This window comes from Carassius auratus, unplaced genomic scaffold (genome assembly GCF_003368295.1).
Source record: "Carassius auratus strain Wakin unplaced genomic scaffold, ASM336829v1 scaf_tig00214826, whole genome shotgun sequence".
NCBI lineage: Eukaryota > Metazoa > Chordata > Actinopteri > Cypriniformes > Cyprinidae > Carassius > Carassius auratus.
The window spans coordinates 386,881-399,645 of NW_020527818.1; the positions used below are offsets into that span (position 1 = coordinate 386,881).

The 12,765-nt window shown below is 38.1% G+C and overlaps 1 protein-coding gene across 1 annotated transcript in view; it reads right to left on the minus strand.

The window, feature by feature from the left end:
* LOC113093003 (uncharacterized) overlaps nt 1-12,765 on the minus strand; it is a 45,833-nt gene that overhangs the window by 12,777 nt on the left and 20,291 nt on the right. Inside the window, exon 2 of the mRNA XM_026258824.1 lies at nt 2,556-2,728. Coding sequence (XP_026114609.1) covers nt 2,556-2,659 — 104 coding nt within the window. The 5' untranslated portion in view covers nt 2,660-2,728. The remainder of the gene's footprint in view (nt 1-2,555; nt 2,729-12,765) is intronic.

Genomic DNA, 12,765 nt, shown 5'->3' on the forward strand with positions numbered 1-12,765 from the left:
TTTCTGAGCTAAATTATTATAATATATATTTTATTTTTTACAAAATCATGTTAACACATATTATGTCTTGTGGCTATACTGCTGAAACTCTAGTATTTTAATGTTTAAATATTGTCCCCCATTCACTTACATTGTACTCAGATTTGTGCTTTTTTTAAAGAAAAGGAAAGACAATACAGTTTTGTGGTAATTAATATCATGCCACAAATGCTGGCGTTTGAACTTGTGCTGAACCCAGAATATCTCTTGAATATTCTCAGTTAATTCATGTTGAATCCATAATGATTAATAAAAGTCTCGTCTTCTGAAAAAGAAATCATTCAAATAATATTATAATAGTATTTATCCATAGTTGAATTAGCTTTAATTTTATATTTTCCGTTTTTCTTTTGATTGTAGTAATTTCGTTGTGTGTTTTTGTCATTAATATTTTGTAAATATCAATATAGCTATAATAATAATAATAACAGTAATAATATTTTTTTAGGTTCATTTGTCAGTTTTCCTCCTATTATTTATGTTTTGATTCATGTAAGCTTTATTTCAATTGACAAATTATTTTGAACAGTTTTAGTAATAAGTAACGAGTCATGTCATAAAGCGACTCTTTGTGTGAGAAAAGGAATCAAAAAATGTAAACCATTAATTGCTAAAAATCTTTTCATTCATCACCGCGCACAAATCTTTTTTTTTGCATTTCCAACCTGGCATTAGATAGAAAGTGCAGAAGCAATGGCATTTGGTGTCACTGACAGTGCTGAGATTTATGAGATTTATTTATTAGATATGACTTCAGAAGGCTTAGATTATAACAAATGAGCAGTATCTTTAATGGTGTTTTTTTCTGTCTTCTTTGCATTGGAAATAGCAGCATGAACATTCTTCAAAGTGTCTCCTTTTATGAATAACGTTACACTGGTTTGGAAAACATGAGCGTGCATACATTTTCATTATCTGCAATGGAAAAGAGACGGAACATTTTATTTCTGAAACAAGGGTTTTACTCAATCATAATCTGTGTATCTCAGAGCAATGAGCTCAGTGTGTGTTTTTCATTAGGCATCTGGTAACTTTGCAGCAATGCCAACCTACTCTCTGAGCCCTAAATATCACTTGCTTTTACTGTACCTTGACTTTAACCATTAGAATGACACTAAAACAACTATTTTGTACAACAATCCAGAGCAAGTTGTTTGGCTATACAGCAGAAACATGAGTTTGTGTTGAATATGCAAAAAAAAAAAGGAACTGTATAGTCCCTATTCATCTTTTCTCTGAAACGTTACATAGAACAGAAATAGAACGATGCCTGAGAGCATGTGAAACTGATTTGTTTGAGGGTTTCGTTCCTTGTAATATCTCTAAGCAAAAGTCTTTGTCACAAATGAGCATCCAACGCAGAGCTTAACTTAAGGCATTTCCCAGCGAAACGGCTCCTACAGAGGGCACGCAATCTGCTGAAGGAGTGATATTAGCATTCATCAAGTCGCTCCGCAGCAGGGAAGGAGAGATGGAGACGGAAAAAGAGACAGAACTGAAGAAAAAGAGGAGGAGGAGGTGCTCTGACACAAGAGTGGGGGAGAAAGAGTTTTTAAGAAGCTGCATTCTTTCGACATTTGAGTGGGGCGCGTCTGTGCACAAAGACTTTTACGTGCAAACACACAAACAGCTCAGGAATAAAGATATGGTGTGAACCGTAAAGAATTAACGGTCCTGGTTTTGATTCTGACTGCTCTTAACGATTGTGTTTCCTTAATTCAAGTTTTACAAAAGGTGTGTTTACTGACTTTTTGATGCAACATAATTAAGCAATCATAATTAAGCTTTATTAAGCATAATAATAGTAATCCAGAAATTAAGAAGGCTCATGCATTTTATGAACAAGTTGATATTATGGTCATTAATCTATATGCAATAGAATACAATTAATTTAAAACAGTACTAAATAAAACAACAAAATGCCATTTTTATGATCTGTCTCATTTTCTTTTTTGTGTAAACTTATGGCCACAACTGTAACAAAGTAATAGCTCTTGCTTTGTTTTTAAAATACAATAAACAACCTGAGGTTCAGTAGGTGAATCAGTAAATGATTCATTAGTGATTTGATTCACTAAAAGAGTCAATTAATGAGAGTGATTCTTTCGTGAATCAGACTACACTTCTTGAACTTAATGTTTTTGATTCACATTAAAGAACTGGCTCATAAGAGTCTAAATGTTGTTTTATTTTATTGTGTTAATTAATTTTATTGGACTCATTATTTATTATTATTATTATTATTATTATTAATATTATTTTGGTAACACTTTATTTTACAGTGTCCTTGTTACACGTACTACATACATGCAGCTAACCCTAAACCAAACCCTAACTCTATATTAAATATATGTTTTTAATTAATATTCCTCAATACATAATTGTATATTTACACAATAAGAAGCACACAAAATATTTTTTTTTCTTTTTTTTTTTAAGGAGTATGATGAATATGATTCTCAGCCCTATTATTAGGTAAAAGGTGTTTGCAGAGTGTGTGTGTGTGTGTCACTTACCTCTGACACCCCACACACACCAAGAGGATGAGGATGGTGACCACAAAGGCAGAGGCGGCGGCGATGGCCCCCAGTATCAGCACCTTGGGGAGATTTGAAAACATTCCCCCGAGCTGCAGACACACATAAACACACACACACACAGCTCCTGCTGTACGGCTCGTCCAGGGCACCTACACACACAGATAACACAAACAAGATCAGATCAGAAGTTATGACACAAAACTGATTTAACAATAAATAAATGACAGCAAAAGGGAAGCGGATAAATAAATAAGTTTTACCGAATTATGCTAATAATTATTGACTCTTTTGAGTCAATGCAGTTTGATTGAAATGATCAATTAAAGAGGGTTAAGTCATGTCAAGGTGTTTCATATCAATATTTAGAAGAAAGCTTTTGAGCAAGAAACTTCTTTTTTGACATATTTCCAAAGGACAGGAACCAAATGAATGAATATACAAAGGTTAACAGTTAAATGAAAATGTACAAATAAACATTTAACATAAAAAAGGCTGTTTTTTGTTGCTTTAGAAGTTTATGGTTTGGAGCAATAATTAATTATTCATGTTTGGTCTATTTTAGCTTTGTAGTCATACATTTATTTTACCCCATGTGGCTCAAGTGCTTATCCTTTGACCAATAAACCTACAGCACGAAGCACAGTGAGCTTGAAGAAAGAGTTCTGTTTTAAATGGAAAAGTTTTGCTATTAAAGCTAGCTAAAAGTGCCTCTGCTCACATGAGTGACGGTCATGAATGGTTTTTAATCTCTCTCTGTGTACAATAATGCCTGGGATAACATCTGCAGTTCAATATTACTGCTGAGGCACGTCTGTGGGGGAAATATGAAGCTACAAGCTAAGCTAAGCTAACCATGGCTAAGCTAACGTCTCAGCCAACATTCAGTCATTAAGATAAATACAAGTCACTGTGTTATCACTGACTCTCCTCTACAGTTATGCTAATACCATGATTTCTGAACATCTACTACGGTATGGTATACTTGGAAGTACCTTGAAAATACCACGATACATGAATATAAAGCTAGACACTACAAGCTTCTGGCAACAAGCAACTCTGTTTACTAATTTACAATAGTAAATATTTTATATACACTGAAAGCATATTAAATGTAAATATGTGACCCTGGAGCACAAAACCAGTCTTAAGTCGCTGGGGTATGTTTGTAGCAATAGCCAAAAAAACATTGTATGGGTCAAAATTATCGATTTTTCTTTTATGCCAAAAATCATTAGGATATTAAGTCAAGATCATGTTCCATGAAGATATTTAGGATATTTAGGAACTTCATTTTAACTTAATTTATTAATTAATGAGAATTAATTTGGACAACTTTAAAGGTGATTTTCTCAGTATTTTGATTTTTTTTGCATCCTCAGATTCCAGATTTCCAAATAGTTGTACCTTCTCCAAAAAAATAGTCTTATCATAACATACCATACATCAATGGAAATCTTATTTATTCATTTCAGATGATACAAAAATCTAAATTTTTAAAAATTTACACTTTTTATGTAAAAAAGACAGGGTCACATATAGTGTCTACTTTCATGTTTCAAAAAACTTTTATGAAAATAAAATGTCAAAATAAGTACAGCTCACATTTCTCTAAAATGAACATCAAGATGATGAACTACTAAAATGTTTTTTATACACACAAAACAGCACCTGACATTTTTCATCATGTCATTAAAAATGCCAGCCTGGCATATGAAAGAAATCCATCACTGAGTGTATGATGGTGAGACTAAAGAGAGCACTGCTAATGCTTGGAGTGAAACTAGCTGGACTCATTCCTCTTCTTTACACACAAGATCAAATATCAGTTTTTCAAGATGGCCTGAGCTTTCCCCTCTAAACACACTCACACACACAAAACACGAAACAACACACATTCAGCCAGAGGAGAAATGTGGCCAAAGCTCAGGATTAGACTGAGAAATCGAGAGCGAGAGAGAGAGAGAGAGAGAGCGAGAGAGAGAGCGGGATATGACAAAAGACAGACTCAGGAAAGGAGGTCATGGAAACCCAAAAGCGTTCACCATTTGTGGGTTGTGGGTGTGAATCACATGTGTGTGTGTGGATGGTTCATAAAACAAGAATCTGTGTGAGATAAACACTGTTTTCGTGTTCTCAAAGATATCATTGCATCCTTCTACCACCCCAGAAAAATTCAACATCATCCGCCCTCCCTCTCTCCTCCGTCTGATGCTGCTCTCAGCACATTTGCTAAATATTCAGTCGGTTTCGGAGAGAACGGCTGAGGAGAATCTGCAGCTAATTGACAAAAGAAAAGAAACGAGGAGGTATAGAAACCCGGCGGACAGAATCAGGCTTCGGACGAGTCTTTAAACAGGGCAAGTATTTGTTGGAGTGTGTTGTTCAGTGCTTCCCCATGGGAAGGTTTCTCTAGCAACAATTCGTACGTCTCTGTTGTTCCCACCTCTCACCATAGCAGCGCTAATGAACGCACAAATGCAACATATAGATGTGAACACACACACTTTAATCTGAGTGTGTGTGATTAAGCTCGCATCTTTTTAGCACAGAGGAAATGGCAAGTTTGCAGTGTGTAGCAGGGCTATGTGCATTTTCTCTGAATTACCACAAAAGAAAAAGCTTTCTTTATGCTTCAATCTGCTCATTTAATGTGTCATCTAAAGAAATACAACCACAAAAATGATCTGTACTATAAACAACAAGCCTATTTAGATGGAAATCATCAACTACAATGTTTCTCGATGACAAAAGTCTCCATTAATGTAAATGTACATTGTCATACACATCGTTTCTGAGGTACACATTGCTACTAAATAAAGTGTACACTGTCATTGTAATTGTGTGATGCCAGCTTAGTCCCTTAAGGTGAACGCAATCTAAATCCCATCATATGAATATGTGCACGCTCACATTGCATCATTGAAATCACATTTGGAAGTGGATGAGCTGTTCCCTCGCTGCCCAAACCTGACCTCCCATCATCCTCTAATGGCCTTCTTTCAACCCTCGCCCACAGGATTACAGACAATTTCTCTAATTGTGGCCAGGAATTCACAAGCTGAATGTGATGAGTGTGTCCCAATCCAAGTATAATCACACAAGTCAATATCAGAAAAAAAGCAGTATTCGGATTTCACATACATATTTGGATGGCTATTGAAACTGTTATGTGTGTGATGCTGAAATTAAAATTATTTTGAGAACAGCATGTGAGATTTAGTACAGTTGCAAGCAAATGTGGGCCATATATACAAAAAAATATATACACTGCTGCTAGAAAATTTAGGGTTGGTAAGATTTTATGATTTAAGATTTTATTATTACTTATGATTATGATTACTTATTTAATTGATGAAAAATAAACCTGTAATATTGTAAAATATTTTCACAATTTAAAATAAATGAATATGTTGTAAAATGTAATTTATTCCTGAGATCAAATCTAAATTTTCAGCATCAGTACTCAGTCTTTATTGTCTTTATACAGTTTTATAGTCACATGATTTTCAGAAGTTATTATGATATGCTGATTTGTTGCTCAAGAAACATTTCTGAATATTATATTATTTTTTTTGGAAAGCATGATGCATTCTTTGATTAATATAAAGCCCGAAAGAACAACATTTATTTGAAATAGAAAACTCTTTAACATTATAAATGTCACTTTTTTACTGTAAAAATAAAAAAAACTAATAAAAAATAAAGTATTAATTTCGTATATATAGAAAAAAAAATGTACTGAACATAAGTATATAGAAATTGTGCAAAGTGTGTTTTAAAAAAATCAAGAGCTTTGTTTGAAATTGTAGTTCGCTGCTCTTAATGTTCTTAGCTTAGCCACATGGTAACATATTGTAGGTTTGGAACATTATTCATTACAAAATGTAAGTATGTGCTGTATTCTCAGCAATATACATCCTATATATAGCAAGCATTACTGTAAACTTTTGTTTTTTCTTGTGGTGCCATTAGTCAATCAACGTTGTTCTTGTAGCTCCACAGTAATTAAGCGGTTGACTCAAAAACATTTCATACACTTAGCAACAGAATTGCTTATATCCTTCCATAGAAGTGATCACACAACTGTTATTGAGATAAATGCTAATGCTAACAGCAAGAAGGATCTCAGCTAATAGAACCTCCTCAAAACTTTCACTAACATTCTTTTAAAATAAAATAAATGTTAGGACAAAGTAATGTGATCTTCGTAAAGTAATGTTCATGGAAAGTTCTAATAACTTGATTAATATTTGATAGACGTTCTCATAAACATTCTCAGAACAACATTCTTGGAATGTTCTCATGATCTCATTGGCACTAGATGAACATTCTAAATAACGTTCTAATCACGACATCGTGAGACAACTTTCACATTATAACTTTCTAAGGATATTAAAAATAAACTTTCAAATAACGTTATATTTTGGTTGAACATAAAGTTAGTATAGCACTGTAAGAAATGTTTGTAACCTTTAAGTAACGTTATAATCACAACAAGAAATCTGAACAATTCAAGGTGTTAAAAACATTTCAGAGCAACATTCCCACAATGTTTTTATAACCTAAATATGTCAGGAGATCATATTAGGCCTCGGCAGACAGTGAAGCATCAATCTGCAATCTTTTAGCGGTGACATGAAATGTTCCGCATGCTCTTTCGTTCTACTTCAAAGCTGCTGTTGTATTTTGGGTGGATTCACGTGCAGCTCATCACATGCACTCGACACCCTGCTAATATTAGAGTTGTTCCGATTCCGATACTAGTATCGGAAATATCTCCGATACCACAACAAATTCTGGCATCGGCATCGGCGAGTACATGAACCCATATACCGATCCGATACCATTTTCTTAAAAAAGACCTAGTTATGACCGCAAGCTTTGCCTAACCGCTGCACGGTTCTTCTTCGCTGCTCAAAATGCATTGAAAACACAGGAAGTTGTGCTGTGTTGCCACAAGCAACCCCTGTTTAGAGCAGCGAAGAAGAAATGAAAACGCGTTAGCAGCCCTTATCTATATATGACTGGATCACTCATCACATTCTAAACTGCCAAAAGACAGTGAAGCCGCTACTATATTATAGATCAGTGGTTAGCAGTATGTCTCTGTAGTACCGGTAGTTACAGACTCTCGAGTATATTCAGTACCGGCAACTGCGTTCAGTCGCTTCCGTGTAAGTCAAAACGCAGGGCTCCAGACAGTAGCCGAATATATACTAGTGTCTGTGAATATTAAACTGCAAAATACTATTTAAATATTACTCCCGCAAAATCTACATCTCTGTGGGTGACTGGCACAGATGCGCGAGAGCTCGCTGTTTTGTAGTCTCTGCTGTGTGTCATGAGGACACGAACGCATAAACCGTCACTTCATGAGAATTTACCGTTTCATTTGAGAATACTGTCATATCATAAACACAGACACTCAAAGATCTTCATGGCAGCCCATTAAAATAAATGTTTGGTTTACATGAGTAAATTGACAATATATAAAGCTACTGTTGTAGCCTACAGTAATAATAATACATCTCTATAATAATAATAATTATGCCTAGATGGTTGCTTGTTTTTTACTTGTTTTTTACTTGTTAGAGATTATCTGATTAATAGATCTTTTTTTATATTCCTAGACTTATTTGTTGCAGTTTTTTTATACAGTTATATTGTAAAACTTAAATACCTTTTTTAGTTTGCGGTGTTAGATTTTTGGCTGCATTTGAAGTTCTTTTTTGCATAAGAAAATAAATAATACTGTCAAATTCATGTTAGATAATAAAAATACTGTAATAAATACAGTAGTTCACCATGTATTTGTTCATGTTTTATTGAGGGATCTGTCTGAAGCACACCATAAAAAAATTCTAGCAATTTACACAGGGCTAGTAGTATATACAGCTGTATATACAGATACACACCCAGGTATCGGATCAGTACTCGGTATCGGCCGATACCCTGAGCCCAGGTATCGGAATCGGTATCGGGAAGAGAAAAAGGGTATCGGAACATCTCTAGCTAATATGACAGCAAAACTCCATCTGCGGCCATCATAACAGGCCCTCGTGAGAATGAGGGAGTTCATCATACTTCCCTCATCCCCCTCTCCATCTTTCAGTTCACCATGGGGATAAATCCCATTATGAGAGCGTAAAACCCCTCAGTCCGTATCCTTAGAGAGACTGACCCCGACACCAGAACTGGGTGAGTCGTTGCTGTTGGCTATTCTGCAGACAGTAGAGCCATTTAACACCTCCCCACCGTGGCCTGTGGGTTTACACTGTGGACTGTTTTACAAAGAGGACCATCTGGACACTTCATAACACTGTGGTGGACAGGATGACTTTTGACCAGTGCAGTATGACGGTTTTTAAGACCATGTGTGTGTGTTTACACTTACTGTATCAACAGATTTCATCATGCTGGCAGCAGTTTTAGGTCATGGTTTCTCCTGCCAGCAAGCTTCACTATCACTATTGCTAAGTGCTAGTGATTCAAACAAACCCTGTACTACGCATTAAATAACCTCTCCTATATTTAAATAATCATAATTATATTAATTTACAACATTGGTGGAGTAATGGGTAATGTAGTTTCACCACGAACTCCACTGTTCAACATGATTATTTTAGAAGTCACTATTAGTTACAGACCGACAACTTCAACAAAAACATAGTATTGATTTACAACCTCAAAACTCACATTAGGTCTGTGACCTGTTACGTTCATGAACTTTGTTTCCTTTTTTGGTCACCTTCCTAGTTTTGGTTAATTGATTCCTCCCACCTGTTTCCAGTTCCCTCATCACCTCCTGATTGTTTAAATACCCGTTCTGTTGAGTTCTCCCTTGTCCGTGATTGTTGATGTGTTTGTATGTAGATCTTTGCAACCGCACCTAAATGTGTAAATGCAATTTTGTATATTGTCTGTATTCTCCCTTCGTCATCAGTAAACTCCTTTTTTGTTCCCGATCCTCCTCTTGCACTTTGTTTTACATTAAGCACTACCATAGTTAGCCACCATCACGCCGCACGGAGCCAGAGCCCACCACAGCCGCAGAGCCCGAGCCATCCGCTGACAGCAAGCAGGATCTCGAGACCGCAACTGACCAGGTGTGTGAGCCGGCAACACCGTGCATCGTGGGAGTCCTCGTGGAGATCGATCAATCTTCCTCTTTCCCCGCTGGTTCCGCCCAGCCATGAATTTTCTGTATTTCCGCTGGTTCCGTCCAGCCATGAATTTTCTGTTCTCCGCTGGTTCCGTCCAGCCATGAATTTTCTGTTTCTCCGCTGGTTCCGCCCAGCCCTGAGTCTTCTGTGTCTCCGCTGGTTCTGTCCAGCCCTGAGTCTTCTGTGTCTCCGCTGGTTCCACCCAGCCCTGAATCTTCTGTGTCTCCTGTGTTCCCTCCCGGCCTCCCTCTCCCACCTCCTCCAGGACCTGCTGGACACACTGCTCCACTTCCGCTGGTTCCGTCCAGCCCTGATCCTCCTGTCCTTCCTCCCATCCTTCCTCTTTCCTCCTCCTAGACCAGCCAGTTCCGCGTCATCCCTGCTGGTGCCAGTCAGTCCTGCAGCTCACCCTCAGTCCGCGCCATCTGGGCGTGATGGTTCGCCGCTGGACTGCCAGTCTCCAGCTCCGCCTTGGCGCGTTAAGGCCCTGTCTCTGCCTCCAGCCTCCGAGCCCTGGACTCCTCCTCGGTCCTTCGACCCAGCGGCTCCGCCTTGGCTCTTAGCTCCCTCGTCTCCACCGTGGCCTGGCATCCCTCCTGCTCCACCTCGTCACTCCATCCCTCCGGCTCTGTCAGGCTCCTCCTTCCCTCCGGTTCCAGCTCCACAGTGGTCTGCCAGAACCCCGCCTCCACCTTGGTCGCCTGAGCCTTCTGCTCCACCTAGGCCCTCCGGATCTTCGTCATCCTGGCTCTGCGGCTGTGCTGCTCCATCTTGGGCTCCTCACCCACCGGTGCAGTCTCCGCCTGTCGGCCCCCTGGTGTCGTCGACCCCTCCTTCACCATGGCTCCTCCCGCCGTCAACTCCACCATGGATCTCCGTCCTGGCTGGTCTCTGGTGGACCATCTGGCTCCTCCTGCTCCGGGCTCCTCCCTCCATCCACTCCGCCCTGGTCCCTACCTCCATGCTCCCTCGTCGCCTGCTCCTCGCCCGCCTCCAAAACCCCCACCCTCCCTCCGCTGGTATTCCTCTTGCGGCGCGAGGATGCACCGTTCCAGGAGGGGGCGAACTGTTACTTTCATGAACTTTTCCTTTTTTTGGTCACCTTCCTAGTTTTGGTTAATTGATTCCTCCCACCTGTTTCCAGTTCCCTCATCACCTCCTGATTGTTTAAATAACTGTTCTGTTGAGTTCTCCCTCGTCCGTGATGGTTGATGTATTTGTATGTAGATGTTTGCAACCTCACCTAAATGCTAAATGTAATCTTGTATATTGTCTGTATTCTCCCTTTGTCATCAGTAAACTTTTTTTTTTTTTCGATCCTCTTGCACTTTGTTTTACATTTAGCACTACCATAGTTTGTAACATGACCGTTCCAAGACGGTTCTTCTGCCTGTTCGTGGTGAGTAACTACATTACCCATGATTCTGTAAAAAGAGATGCCGTATCTCGGTACCACTGGACAAGCAGTTTAGAAAATGGATGGATAGCTGTATCTTTGCAAACTACAATGTCAAAGGAACGTCCCAACGGCTGGCTGGTTTTTCTGTCCTCTAGGCATGAAGAACTTCTTTAATACTAAACCTCTGAAGTTTGCAGCTCTCCAGTTCTATTTGAAGTGTACAGTCACTGTAGGCTTTCTCTAAACACTTAGGTCTTCTCATAGAGTTTGAAGACTGTCTAAACGCCTCAAATACACTGTAATAACATGGGATACGACACTGACTGAATTTGTCTCCACATGTCCTAATGTATCAAACGTCTGCTCAAAGCAGATTAAAATGATCTCAGTGCTTAACTTCTCATAAAGCATCTTAACTCTAAACTAGTCAGACCGGCTTCAGCACACTTCTCCATAACACTACTCTCTTTCACAGCTACCGTCTGAAGCATGTTGAGTGTGAGAATGACAAACCCTTTCCTTAAGCTCTAGTGTCAGTGATGCAGAAGCGTGTGAGGGCTGTCCTTCACTCTGAACCGTGACTAATCTCTGATTGTGTGTCCCAGCAGTCCTGTCTGGTGTCCCGACTCCTCTGCATCATTACAGCTGCACTCGGAGTAACAGGCACAGGGAGTGTGTTTGCACTTCAGAAGTTTATCTGCTCATAACCTGTATGAGCAGATAAACAACAAACAGTCATACACATTCCCATCAGTAGTTTAATTAAATTCCATTTATCAGCACTTGCTATATAGGTGTCAAGTGTTTTCGAGTAGAAAAGACCTTGTATCATTAGGAGATGTGGTGCAGTTGTTGAAACAATGAGCTGAGGTGCACAAATACTGACAGTCAGTGTTCAAACTGTGTCAAAGCTCTTGGGGGGGTCTCCCTAACCAGATCCCACACCCTATAAATGAAAAAATAAATAAAAAAACCCATATATTTCTCCACAAAAATCAATGTAATAGCAAACTTAGCACGTTTCTTTTAATCTTTTGTTTATGATTCATTCATTTTTTGGTAACACTTTAGAATAAGGTTCCATTAGTTAATGTTAGTTAATGTGTTAATTAACATGAACAAACAATGAATAATACATTTATTACTGTATTTATTCATCTTCGTTAATGTTAGTTAATGAAAATACAGTTATTCCTTGTTAGTTCATGGTAATTCACAGTGCATTAACTAATGTTAACAAGCACAACTTTTGATTTAAATAATGCATTAGTAAATGTTGAAATTAACATGAACTAAGACTTATAAAAGCTGTAGAAGGATTGTTCTTGCTTAGTTCATGTTAATTAATACATTAACTAACATTAACTAATGGAACCTTATTCTAAAGTGTTACCCATTTTTTTTGTCTTATCCTCGTTGTCGCTCAGAAAACCTAACAACCTAGTGGCTGTTTGTCGGATTTGTATTTAAAGTGAGGACAACTCAATAATTTATATATTATAAGTTACAAATTATAACACTTTGATTTACATTAGAGTAAAACATTATCACTGACTTAGTCTCTAGTCAGAGATTTAAACTGCACTCAAAAGTCCTGTTATAATCAATGAAGCTGTCCATACAC